This window comes from Phyllostomus discolor, chromosome 5, assembly GCF_004126475.2.
Source record: "Phyllostomus discolor isolate MPI-MPIP mPhyDis1 chromosome 5, mPhyDis1.pri.v3, whole genome shotgun sequence".
NCBI lineage: Eukaryota > Metazoa > Chordata > Mammalia > Chiroptera > Phyllostomidae > Phyllostomus > Phyllostomus discolor.
This window is the reverse complement of record NC_040907.2, coordinates 113,357,581-113,370,026: the sequence shown is the minus strand read 5'-3', so window position 1 is coordinate 113,370,026 and position 12,446 is coordinate 113,357,581. Positions and strand designations below refer to the sequence as shown.

At 35.4% G+C, this 12,446-nt stretch overlaps 1 protein-coding gene across 10 annotated transcripts in view; it reads left to right on the top strand.

The window, feature by feature from the left end:
• Nucleotides 1-12,446, top strand: part of CCSER2 (coiled-coil serine rich protein 2) — a 220,377-nt gene that overhangs the window by 99,493 nt on the left and 108,438 nt on the right. For 4 of the 10 annotated variants that reach the window (XM_036026727.1, XM_036026728.1, XM_036026724.1 and 1 more), the window contains one exon: nucleotides 5,042-5,213. In XM_036026727.1, coding sequence (XP_035882620.1) covers nucleotides 5,042-5,213 — 172 coding nt within the window. Of the gene's footprint in view, nucleotides 1-3,874; nucleotides 4,381-5,041; nucleotides 5,214-12,446 lie in introns of those variants that run through there. The other 6 variants (XM_028511321.2, XM_036026729.1, XM_028511324.2 and 3 more) reach the window with 4 other exon arrangements.

The following is a 12,446-nucleotide window of genomic DNA, read 5'->3' as shown; positions in this document are numbered from 1 at the left end:
AAATATCCCCTGGTTTTCTACAATTACCTAATACTCCTTAACCAGTCATACTCTTTCATGACTGCCTAGTATTCATCAAACATAGCATAAGAACACAGATCTAATAGTTTCTTTGGATCTTTATTTCCTTACAAAGGCTCCATGTCATGTATTATGTTAAATATATTTGTATGCTTTTCCCCTGTTAATCTGTATTGTCAGTTTAATTTTCAGACTTTAAGAGCATAGAGAAAACCTTTTTTCCTCCTGTATACAATGTCACGGGTTCCTAAGTTATCTTCAAGTTCTTCACACTACTCTTCCATTCTGTTTTGTTTTTTTTTTTTTTGCTTCTGGAGTTTCCTCTAATGTATGAGCTTAATGGTGTAGGTCAGGGAGGGGGGGGGTCTGGATTATCAATTCCTAATACTGTTCTAAATTACTCTGCAAATTTCTAACAATCTTGTTTAGACCTTTGAAAGTATGTAGCCATGGCTCTCAGCTCAGAATGAGACACCAGGTCTTAAAAAAACAAAACCTTAAAGGGTTTTAACCCCTTTCCTGAAGGAGGTTTAACTTTAATAGGTTTTTAGGTTTCTGGCCAGCTTTGGGGGAAAATTAACAAGTCAGAGGGAGAGATTGTGCAGAGAGAAATCAAGGAGCATAGAATGAGGGAAGAGGAATAATAGGAGAAAGGACTTTTGGGTTGAGTTACAATTCAGGAGGATGTAAAAGATAAATTGTTTTAATTCTTTTATACTTTTCTTTTACCATGATCAAGGAATCTCTTAAGGAAACAATTTTGGAATCTGAATGTATTTTGGCAGACCATTAGGTATTTGAGATTTGTTCTAAAATGTCTCCTTAACTGAACAGTTTTGTGTGTCAACTGGTGATAGTTGGTGTCAATTCAATGCCAATGGGAATGCCCAATTTGTGATGTGATGAAGAAGCAAACTTGATTCAATGCAGACAGCTCAACTGTGATGCAGCATGGCTGTAAAAACAGCATGGCTGTGGAACAACTCAATTGCGATAGAATTGTCTAATAGAACAGTTCTGGGGCCAGGCAGCCCTGGGGCCAGGCCCCTCTCTAGCTACACAACTTTGCTCTGCTCCTTGATGAGCTGTTTTGCCTTGCCCTGATGAGACATCTTCAGTTATTAACTCAGCCAGGGAGGCACAGTCTTCCGTCTTCAGTGGAAAGGGAAAGTATGCTCTCGAAGCCAGAGGAAGCTGGCTTTTGTGGACAGAGTCCCCACCCTCGGTTCTTGATTGGTCCATCCTCATGCAAATTAGTACTAAATCTTCAGTTTGATTGGTCCCAAATGCACTGTCCTGATTGGTCAGATTAGAGCTGCTCTGATTGCCCAGAGCTTTATAGCTCTGATTGGATGGAGAAAGCCTCGGTCCTATTGGTTGAAATATGATTCTAGGAACTTCTTTATATGGGCAGTCTCAGACGGTGGAAACCCAGTGCAGGTAGGCAGTTTAAAGCAGAGCCAGTCAGTTCAGCACAGAGGCAGGCAGTTCAGCCCAGGCTTCTTTGTGAATTATAATTTGTGTGAGAGACCCCTGTGTACAAATGGTTGCTAGGCTCTGTTTTTTAAAATTTGAGCCCAGTTAGGCACAAGGAACACTTCTTAGTAGCTGTCTTATTTATTTTTTCAGGCTTCACAGTTATATCAAAACATAGTTATGTTGTATTACTCTCTTGCCCAGGAACTTCTGATAGTCATTCTTTGCCTATGGATTAAAGCCTAGCGTTTGGCACATTCACAGTATAATATTCAGATTTATGACATTTCTATTATGTATCCATTCTTATATGTGCTGTTTCTTCTACTCACTCTGGTTTTAAACTTTTCTGAGTTGAAAAGATGTCTACCTCATGAATTCCACCCCACCAAGTTATGGCGCCTATTAAATCACACTTATGTTACTTTTCCTAAGGCCACATTTTTGCTAAACTTATTATTGAAGTATAGCCCCCTATGAGGTTAGTAGTATTGTTCTTGCCCACTTTCCAATTACTGTACTTTCTTTTAGAAATTTATATTTTTGAGTACTGATTGTATTTAGTAATAGCAAGGTTCATGGTTTTATTTTTTTTTTCCTTTTTACACAGGCTTTTCCTCTTTCAAGCCAAATTTCAGTTAAAACTTTTCCTGATCAAATTTTAAAACATCCTGCAAAACACATTTTTTTTAGGCTTTGTGATGTATAATTTCTTCCCACTATCTTCATAGCCAATTGTTAGTCAACATATTGGAAATATTACTATCTGTGTCTTCCATTACCTTCTTAGGACAAGCTACCAGAAAAATAAGCTAGAAAACTTTTGCTCTCATGTTTTGTTCCTTTATCAAATTAGAAGAAACGAGTATGATGAGTGTTAGACATAGGCATCTCCATATTGCCATACCTGTCAGTTAGCTGTGTTAGATTTTCTTTGCCTCCTCAGAGCGTAGAAATCCTGGTATTATCTGTCTCCTACTTAGAGTAAAAAAAGCCTATGTACTAAAATGTGTTGCCTTTTACATTGGGAGCTGGGAACCTCCTTCAAAAGACCTTTATTCATTAGTCATAAACTCACAGCTAGGGCTGAATCCACTATGTATAGATAGTTTTGATCAGCATATTAGATTAAAACTTTTCCAAACCAGGATGCTTGTAGGTTTGCCCCATCATTTCCTATGATATCACACATTCAGGATTTATTTCCTTTCATAGTCTTCTTTGTCTCGTTTCTTTATTGGCTGTGAAAACTAGTTTCGATTTATCTCCATTTTGTAATTTTATTTGCTTTCATTTTCTTTCTATATTATTTCTTTAACTCTTTTGGAGAACTCAACCTTTTTTCAGAAACTACCACTGATGTTACTTCACATTATCTTCTTAGTAACATTTTAAAGTATATTAAGATGCAACTGATGGGAGCCTCAAGTAGAAGTATAGCAGGACCTGTCCTACAAAATCTTGGAACAGTCTTATCTCTGAGAAGTAAGCCTCTCTTTCTCAATTTCTACCAGTCATCTTTTTTGGTCATGACAAATGTTTGTTTCTAGTACTCATTTTTCATTATGCCCAAGTTTGAATTCATATTTCAATAAAGGTACTTTAATTTAAAGGCTGTGTATAGTACCAACAACCTTTAGTAAACAGAAAAGCCCTCACATCCATTTTTGCATTATAATTTCCCACAGTATTTAATCTTATCTTCTGACCTGTTCGCCTGGTTTGTTTGCTTCTTGTTACTCTGTGCACTGTGTTGATGATGTGCTAATTACATATCAGATGTTATTATAGAATTTCTTGTGTGGGGAGTGAGTTGAATTTTATTTGCCTGACTTGAAAAAAATATGAACTCAGAACATTTAAAAGTAGGTATAGATTATCCCTTAGCGGTATAGAATTGCTTAAACTAACGTTAACATTTTAATGCCATGTAGAAATACTTAAGGAACTTAACCAAGTCTATGAGTATGATACAGATATAAATTAAACACAGTTTTATGCCTTTGTAGGGTTATTTTTAGATTTTTTTTTTGTAATTTCATTTTCTACTAATGATTTTTTTTGGGGGGGGGGGGCATCATGGTCACCATGCTTTTATTTACCTATCAGGCTGGTTTTCTATAATTGAATTTTAAAAAATAGATTTTAATTTATAAGAAACTGTTTGAAATAATTTCCAATGTAAGGCTTCTTTTAAATTTTTTTCTTAAAAAAGTCTTTTTAAAAACTATAAAACATACAGTTGTTTTCCCAAAATTGATTCGTCTAATGAATTCAAACAAAATTTCAGTGTCTTTTAAAATGTTATTTGAATTATGCATTTAGAAGAAATATGTTACAGTGAGTTCAGTGTACATGAGAATGAACATCTATACTTTAAGTGCATCCTTTTTTCTTTGGAGTGTGAAAGTTTGTTTTCCATCTGGTATACCGTAATGAAACTCTGCATTTCAAATTCAAGTTTTAAATTAAGTGAAAACAGTCACTTAAATAATGAGGTTTTCTTTTTAAATAAGGGATTACACTGATGTTTAAAGCTTTTTTATCACAAGGAATTCTGAACATGCAGGATAAGAACTTTCTTGTGTAATAATTCTCAAACTACAGAATCCTTTCCTGTTCCTAGCTTGGATTAGTGTTGAGTTATATTTTTAGTAACAGTCCTAACTCAGTAGCTATGTAAGCATTGGGCGAAGATGGAATCACAGGGTAAACTGGGCTGGCTTCCCACAGGGAGGGCTGGGAATCAAGCAGGAAGGAAGGCCTGTTTGTCAGTGCCTTGTGTGCAACTATGTCGGAGTAGGCAGCAGGCAACACAATGTCTCCCTTGTACAAAGTAACTCTCTTAGTGAGTGCTCAGATATGTGAGGAAAAAGTGTTTGGGTAAGTGAAGGAGAAGCTTGGGGTATTTCAGAGAGATTCTTCTCGTGTTTTTGTGGCATTTGGATTTCAGGGAGTGTACTATTTGTTGCTGCAAAGTACTGGCTTTGTTTTCCGTGGCATTTTAAACTTATTGAACAAGCTTTACTGCAGGCAGATCGAAGCGTCTTTGTAAAACTGTGAGCTTAATTAAAAAATATGATTTGTTTGTGATGAAAAGCTAATTTGTGCTTCTTGAAATCAGGGAAAATAAATTGTGACATTCATTTTTAGAAATGAATTCTCTACTAGACTTAAAATCTTATTTTCATTATGAAGTCAGAACCAACTAGTGGTAATGATGAAACCACTTAAAACTGATTATTGGTATTTAAAATGTATAATGTTGACTTCAAGTATAATTTGCTTGTTTTAAAACTGGGACCATTAATTATTAAGTGACTGTGATATGAAGGTTTAATAATTTTCTTCAGTTCAAATGATATAAACTCCAGTTTTTACCAAAGAACTGGTTATTTTTCTTCTGGAAATCTTGATTTTGTGATTAGCTAACAAATGATTGATATTTTTTAGAATGTTTTATAATTTCAGCAGCATAATGGCCAAACTATAAGTAATTAGTTTTTATAGAGTATGTACGCATTTATACTGTTTTACTTTTGAATCTGCCTAGTGGAGCGTGACAATATGAATCGCTTTGATCGATCAGACAGAAGTGTCCGGCAGTCTCAGGAAGGATTTTGGAAAAGGCCACCCCAGAGATGGAGTGGACAGGAACATTACCACCTCAGCCATCCTGACCGCTATCATCACCATGGAAAAAGTGACTTGAGCAGGTGAGTCTAATTTTCTATCTTCTGATTAATTTTGAGTCATAATTTCCCCTTTACCTCTCCCCTGAAAATCTTATTTTTGGGTGGGGCCTGGTTTTTAGTGGACATCAATAAACATTGCAAGTTAAACATGAACATGCAGGATTTGTAGTACTATTTGTGGTACTAAATGTGGTACTATTTAGAATAGCATGTCTAATTTTTTCTTTTGGCTCGAATCTTTTTTTGTTAACTTTATCATAAGTATAAATATTTTATTTATGTCTGCTATTTGGACTTTAAGTTTTGGTGTGATTTTCTAGTTCTCATTCGCAAATGATTAAATGTTGACTTTGTTGAAATTTGTTGTTTTTTGAATAATGTAGAATTAGTGCCAAATCTTTGGCATATAGAAGTTGAAGTTTTAAAATTTCTCAAGTACTATAGAAAACAAAAGAAAGTACTGTGCAGTGCTAGAATTCTGTTCCTTTCAAAGCATAGCATAGTAATCTTTGATTTGTTTAGACCTTATGTACAATATGGCTCTGTAGTCATTCAGCTCTGGGATCAAACCCTGGCCTGGCACATATTAGCTTTATAAGTTTAAGTGGTTTATTTAAACCCTCTGTACTTCAGTTTATCATTTGTAGAGTATAGCTTATAATAACTTTTCCTCACTGTTTAAGGATCGGGTGCCTGCCTGGCTTACAGTAGGCACCCAGTGGTAGCTGTTAATTTCTTTTTCCTTTTCACTCTCCTTGTGTTCCACTGGGGAGTTGAGGTTATTTTGGAGCTAATTTACAATACAAGTAATACAATTGGGAAAAGAAGTAGTGGAAGGGAAACATATGGCCTCATTTAATTCTTGAAGTAAGAAAAAAATTTTGGCTGTAACATTCCTTGCAGCAAAAGCAAAGAACAAAACTTGATCTATTATGAGAGTTACAGAATACATAAAATAAAGGTCACATTTCTCCTGAAAAGATTGGCTTTTATGAGACAGAAACCTAAAAAAGATTGCTTTGTATGCATTCTTGTAAGGAAAATGCCTTGTGATATAGTGGGCAGGTCTCAGAGAGCTTCCCAAAGTAGAAATAATGATAAATTCCTTAAGTTCATTTCTTACTTATGTTCTTCAGTAAGCTGCAGAGAACTTTAGTCCAAGTGAGAAAAGGTGGTTCTACAGTGTGTCATGAAATGATGTCCAACTAAAGATCTTTCTGTAGGTATAATTTGATGTAAGGATAAAATTTAGCAGATTTGAAAGAATGCATGTAGTACATATCCTCTCAGTCATTATTTTGGCTGTTCTGTTTCTCACATCTGGGCTTTTGATGAGGAGTGGACGTCAGAGAGTTGGTATTATCACACACAAATCTGATGTAAAGATAGTCTTCATTTGAAGATTTTACTTCCCTCATCTTTGATGGTTGGTATATAAAAAGGTAAATTTAAGGCTTGATTATGAAAATTTAGAAGTCTAACTAAAATGTGAACCATTGCTTATACTTCAGATAAGATTTCTTCAACCATTTCACAAATATTCATTGAGAACTTATATGTTGAACTCCGCTCAATTCTCAAGCTGGGATAAATTTGTATATTGCGTGAGAGCTGTGGAATGGTAATAGCTTCTTGAAGCATTGTTTTGAAGATGATAAAATGAATTATGCAGTGTGTGGGCTCAGTTGGAATCATTGCAATTATTGGTTAGGTAGAAGATTCATGTGCCTCTTCCATTCCATAAAAAGATGAGTAGTAGATACTTCCTGCTGACAGGGTGTTGAGTCTGTGGGAGTGACAGATTGTTGATAGTTATAATGCAGTATTAGTGTAGGGTAGTGATGACATGTGCTTCAATAGAGTGGTATCTACAGGACTGTAGAAGCAAGCAGCAACTGGTTGTTGTCTGGGATAGTGGTATATAAAGGAAGTTACTGTTGAACTGATAAGTATGACTGTAGAGATTGCAGAGGAGTGGTTTCTGTAGGAGAAGGATGAATATTCAGATGAAAAAAGTAACGTGCAAAACCACTTATGAAATAGTGTGGCATTTTCAGAGAACTACTCTACATTTAGAACTGGATTGCTAGGTCATTTGGAGGAATGAATAGGTGTGATTTCTAACTGTAGATAGCAAAACTGTGCAATTTAAGATAAAGGGTAGCAAATTTCAGCTTAAAGTAAGAGGCTATTAATCAGACTATACAAATGGAACAGATTACCTGGTGGCGGTAATCTCTGTCCTTGGGAATGATCAAGCTGAGGCTGATTAGTTTATCTGTCAGAAAAGTTAAGCCACCTTTTCCAAAAATAATTTTCCTGGATGTCAGTAGGTGTAGATATCGCTAATCAGATGAGTGGGGGAATGAACAAATTAAGCAAAGTTAAATGAGGTTTTCAATAGACTCCACAGTGCCTTTAATGTATATAGTATTGTGATTTTGCACAAGGTGGGAAAAGATAGAATATGTAGCCATTTCCCAAAACGTATGACTGCAAATCTCTTCTATACAATGTATTTTGAAGGACTAGTGATTTGTGGATCATCCACATTGGTAATTCTTAATGAAGAGAGAGAAATGCAGAGCATTCTTGGGGGTTTCTAATATGACTCATGTAGCGCAGAATTTTCCAACACATATGCTATGGCATACCATTTTGTCATGAAGAGTTAAGTTAATCATTTCATTTGGAGTTTGCTACATCTAGACCCCTAGAGCTAGTTATGGGGATGGGTGGTAGAGAGAGATTCCTTGTGCAATACAACCCTGACTCCAGCATACCTTAAAACTATCATTTTCTGCCCTGGCTGGCGTAGCTCAGTGGATTGAGCGTGGGCTGTGAACCAAAGTGTCGCAGGTTCGATTCCCTGCCAGGGCACATACCTGGGTTGCAGGCCATAACCCCCAGCACAACCACACATTGATGTTTCTCTCTCTCTCTCTATCTCCCTCCCTTCCCTCTCTAAAAATAAATAAATAAAATCTTTAAAAAAAAAAACTATCATTTTCTCTCTGTGCCTTGATATAAAAAGGTTTGGTGTACTAATCCCAGATCGTTTTTAATATTGCATGTATAAAAGTTTCTCTTTCCATTCTATGACTTCTTGGGTGTTGGTTCCCTGTCCTGTCTGTCCTTCAGTTTCTGACATTGTCATAATTATAGGATTATGTCTTATCCATAACTCAGGGGACTGGTGGTTCAGAAACACTGATCTACTTCCATATACAAAATTTTCAATTTATGATGGAGTTAAGTTCTGTTAAACTCTTTGTCAGTTGAAAATGTCATAAGTCAAAAATGTATTTAATACACCTAACCTACCTAACATCATAGCTTAGTTTAGCCTACCTGAAGGGTGCTTAGAACACTTACATTAGCCTTCAGTTGGACAAAATCACCTAACACAATGAATACACTACAGAGTATTGGTGGTTTACCCTTGTGATCATGTGGCTGACTGGAATTGTGGCTTACTGCTGCTGCCCAGCATCATGAGAGAGTATTGTACCATGTATTTCTAGTCCAGGAAAAGATCAAAATTCAAAATTCTCAGTACGATTTCTACTGAACATATACCACGTTCATCCCATCATCAATTTGAAAAATTGTAATTAGAACCACCCTAAGTTGGGGACCTGTATTTTTATTATAATACTGTGCTCTCTTTTCACTTGGCCTAATTTTTCGCTCCTCTGTTCTTCCCGACCTCCCTTTTTCCCTATACTTTCTATTATGCTATATGGAATTCTCTCAGATCTTAACAAACTCACACATTGACCTCTTTTTGTACATTTTCTGATTGAAATTGAAACCTCTTTCCCAAATGTAGTGATTCCCCACTAGCATTCTTAAAATGGAGAATTCTTATTTTTTAGTTACTTTAGTTCTTTAGAGTTTCGAGTAGGGTCTTGGGTTTACTTCTCATTGCTACTTCTAAATGAATTACTACTCAGTCTCTTTCCTTTGACACTTAGGGTATTTGGCTGTATCAGCTCCTCCTTACTGGTCCATACTGTAGCTTACAACATCTTGGCCTTTGACTCACTTTCCCTCTTTATTGTAAGCTTTGCCACAATCCTAAGGGCTTCTAATGTTCATATACATAGCTCATATAACCCTCTGGCTCTTTAGTTCCTTAGGCTTTTCTATATACAAGATCATGTCATCTGAGACTAGAAATAGTTATACTTTTTTCTTTCCAATCTGGATACTTTTCTTTTTTTCTCGCCAGCATAATTACTATGGCTAGAACCTCCAGTACCATGTTGAATAGGAGTGGTGAGAGCAGCCATCTGCGTCTTATGTCTCACATGAGGATTACAGCATTCAGTCTTTTGTTGTTAAATATGTTGTTAGCTGTGGGTTTTTCATACATACTCCATCAGGTTGGGGAAGTTCCCTTCTATTCATTTGTTAAATGTTTTTATTATGAAAGGGTATTGGATTTTGTCAAATGAAATTTGTGTCTGTTAAAATAATTTTTCCTTCATTCTCTTAATTTGTTGTATGACATTGACTGATAGCAACCTTGCATTTCTCGTATAAATCCTACGTAGTCATGGTATATAATCCTTTTATATGTTGCTGGATTCAGTTTGTTAGTATTTTGTTGAGAATTTTTATGTAGACATAATAAATATTGATCTTTTGTTTTCTTGAGATGTTTTTGTGTGGTTTTGGTATTATGATCACATAGATTGAGTTGGTAAATGTTTTTTAAATTTCTGTTTTTAGAAGAATTTGTAAAAGATTTGTGTTAATTCTTCACTGAATGTTTTGTAGAATTCACCAGTGTAGAGGTTTGGGCCTGGGCATTTCTTTGTGGCAAGTTTTTTGATTAGTAGTTTCATCTCCACAGATGTCCTATAGATGTCTTTTAGGTTTTGTTAGTTTGTACTGCTGTTCAGGTCTTCTGTTTCCTTGCTGACCTTCTTCCTAGTTCTGTCCATTAATGAGAAGGAGGTATTGAAGTTTTTAACTTCGATATATTTTATAAGGAATGTCTGATAGGAACAAACTCTCAGTTTTTGTCTGCAAGGGAATGTTTTAATTTCTTTTAGTTTTGAAGGATAGTTTTACTGCATATTGAATTCTTGGTTGATAGTTTTTTAACATTCCAACTCCTTTGCTTTCTGATGAAAAATCAGCTGTTAATTTTATTGAATATGTCTTCTACATAATAGTTTACTTTTTCTGTGTTCAGCATTCTCACTTTTTCTTTGGCTTTAAGCTTATAGCTATGATGTGTCTGTCTTTTAGCCTATCATATTTTAGAGTTTGTTGAGCTAATGATTATGAGCTAATGCCTTGAACCAATAAGTATTCCAGCCTTTGCCAAGGAGCTCTTTATGTGTGTATGTTTAGAGAAACCTTCAACAACCTGGTAAGCAATTTGTAGTTTTGCCTTAGCTTTCATTTCCTGCTTGCTCAGAGGCTCAAGATGGCCAAAGGTGCACATATCCCTATATATGTGCATGTCCTTCTCTATGCCCAAGAATATATTAGAGCATTTCAAAACCTCCTGTAGATATCTCATTCCTCAGGCTTTCCTTAGTAGACGTTTTTTGGTTATCTTGTTTGCCCCAGTTGGTATCATTGTCTCAGGCAACTGGAATTTTAAACAATTGTCACTGATTTTTAAAAAATGTTTTTAACAAATACACAATAGATAAGGCTGTTTCCACAGAATGAATTCCTAATCAGGTCAACTACAAATGCTGTGAATGGGCCTTTTCTAGGGAGGTGCCAGTTAAGGTCACATAGTAACAGTTGTCTAGAAATGGTGTTTTTTGAGTTTCCAACACAGTTTACCTCCCAGCCCACCAGCCCATCCCCTAGTGATTGCTGAATTTCATAGCTGCCACACTTGTAAGACTTGTTTTTCAAGCTACCACAGAGCTAGTGAGGTAGATATGGCAGTAGAATAAATTAAAATGCCTCAGTTTGTTGGCCTCACCAAGATTCAGCTGTTTGTTTGTTTGTTTGTTTGTTTTAATAAGTGCTCCTTCATTGTTGCAAGGATTAGACTGATTTATAGAGTCTGAAAAAGTTGATTTTGACTAATTTGCCAGTGTTCTCAGTGCTTTAATGGAAGAGTGAATTTTTGGAGATATTTATTCTGCCATTCTGGAAGTACTTCCTTTTCATTGTCATTTTTTCCCTTTGTTTTAATTAATAGGCTTCATTTTTATAGCAGCTCTAGGTTTACAAAAATATTAAGCATACAGAGTTCTCATGTACTCCCTCACCTTCTTTTATACAGTTTCTCTTATTATTAACATCTTGCATTAGTTGTTACAACTGATGTGTCAATATTGATACATTATTATTAACATTCATAGTTTACATTGAGATTCATTCTTTGTGTGTATATTCTGTAGGCTTTGGCAAATGTATAAAGGCATATATCTACCATTACTATGTCATACAAAATAATTTCACTGCCCTTGAAATCCTATGTCCTCTAGCTATTCATCCCCTCCCCTTCCCCAGCCTTACCACCCTTAGCAATACTCCTGTCAAACACTAATCCTTTTATTGTCTCTGTAGGTTTGCATTGTCCAGAATGCCATGTAGCTGGAAATGGACAGTATGTAGCCTTTTGAAGTTGGATGTTTTCACTTAGCAATATGCATTTAAGGTTACTCCCTATGTTTTCATGAATTGGTAGCTTATTTCTTTTTACATCTATATAACAGTCCATTGTATGGATGTACTGCAATTTGTTTATCCATTCATCTACTAAAGAACATCTTAATTGCTTCAAAAACTGGCAATTATGAATAAAGCTGTGCTAAACACTTGTGCGTAAGTTTTCACCTTCTTTTGGTAAAAACAAGAAGCACAATTGCTGGACCACATAGTAAAATTTTAGTTTGGTAAGAAAATTCCAAAGTGTCTTGCAAAGTGGCTGTACATTGAAGAGAGTTGCTATTGCTACACATCCTCATCAGAATTTGGTTTTGTGTTTTGCATTTTAACCATTCTGATAGGCGTGTAGTTATATCTCATTGTTTTAATTTGCATTTTCCTAATGATATGTAATGTTGAATTTTTTTGTATGCTTATTTGCTATCTGTACATATTGTATAGTTAGATGTTTGTTTATATTTGCTCATTTTTAAATTGACTTGTTTCCTTGTTGAATTTTAAGAGTTCTTTGTATATTTTATTTTTAATTATAAATTATTTATTACAATTGTCCTGATTTTCCCCCTTGCCCCCCTTCATTCAGCACCCCTCATTCCCTCA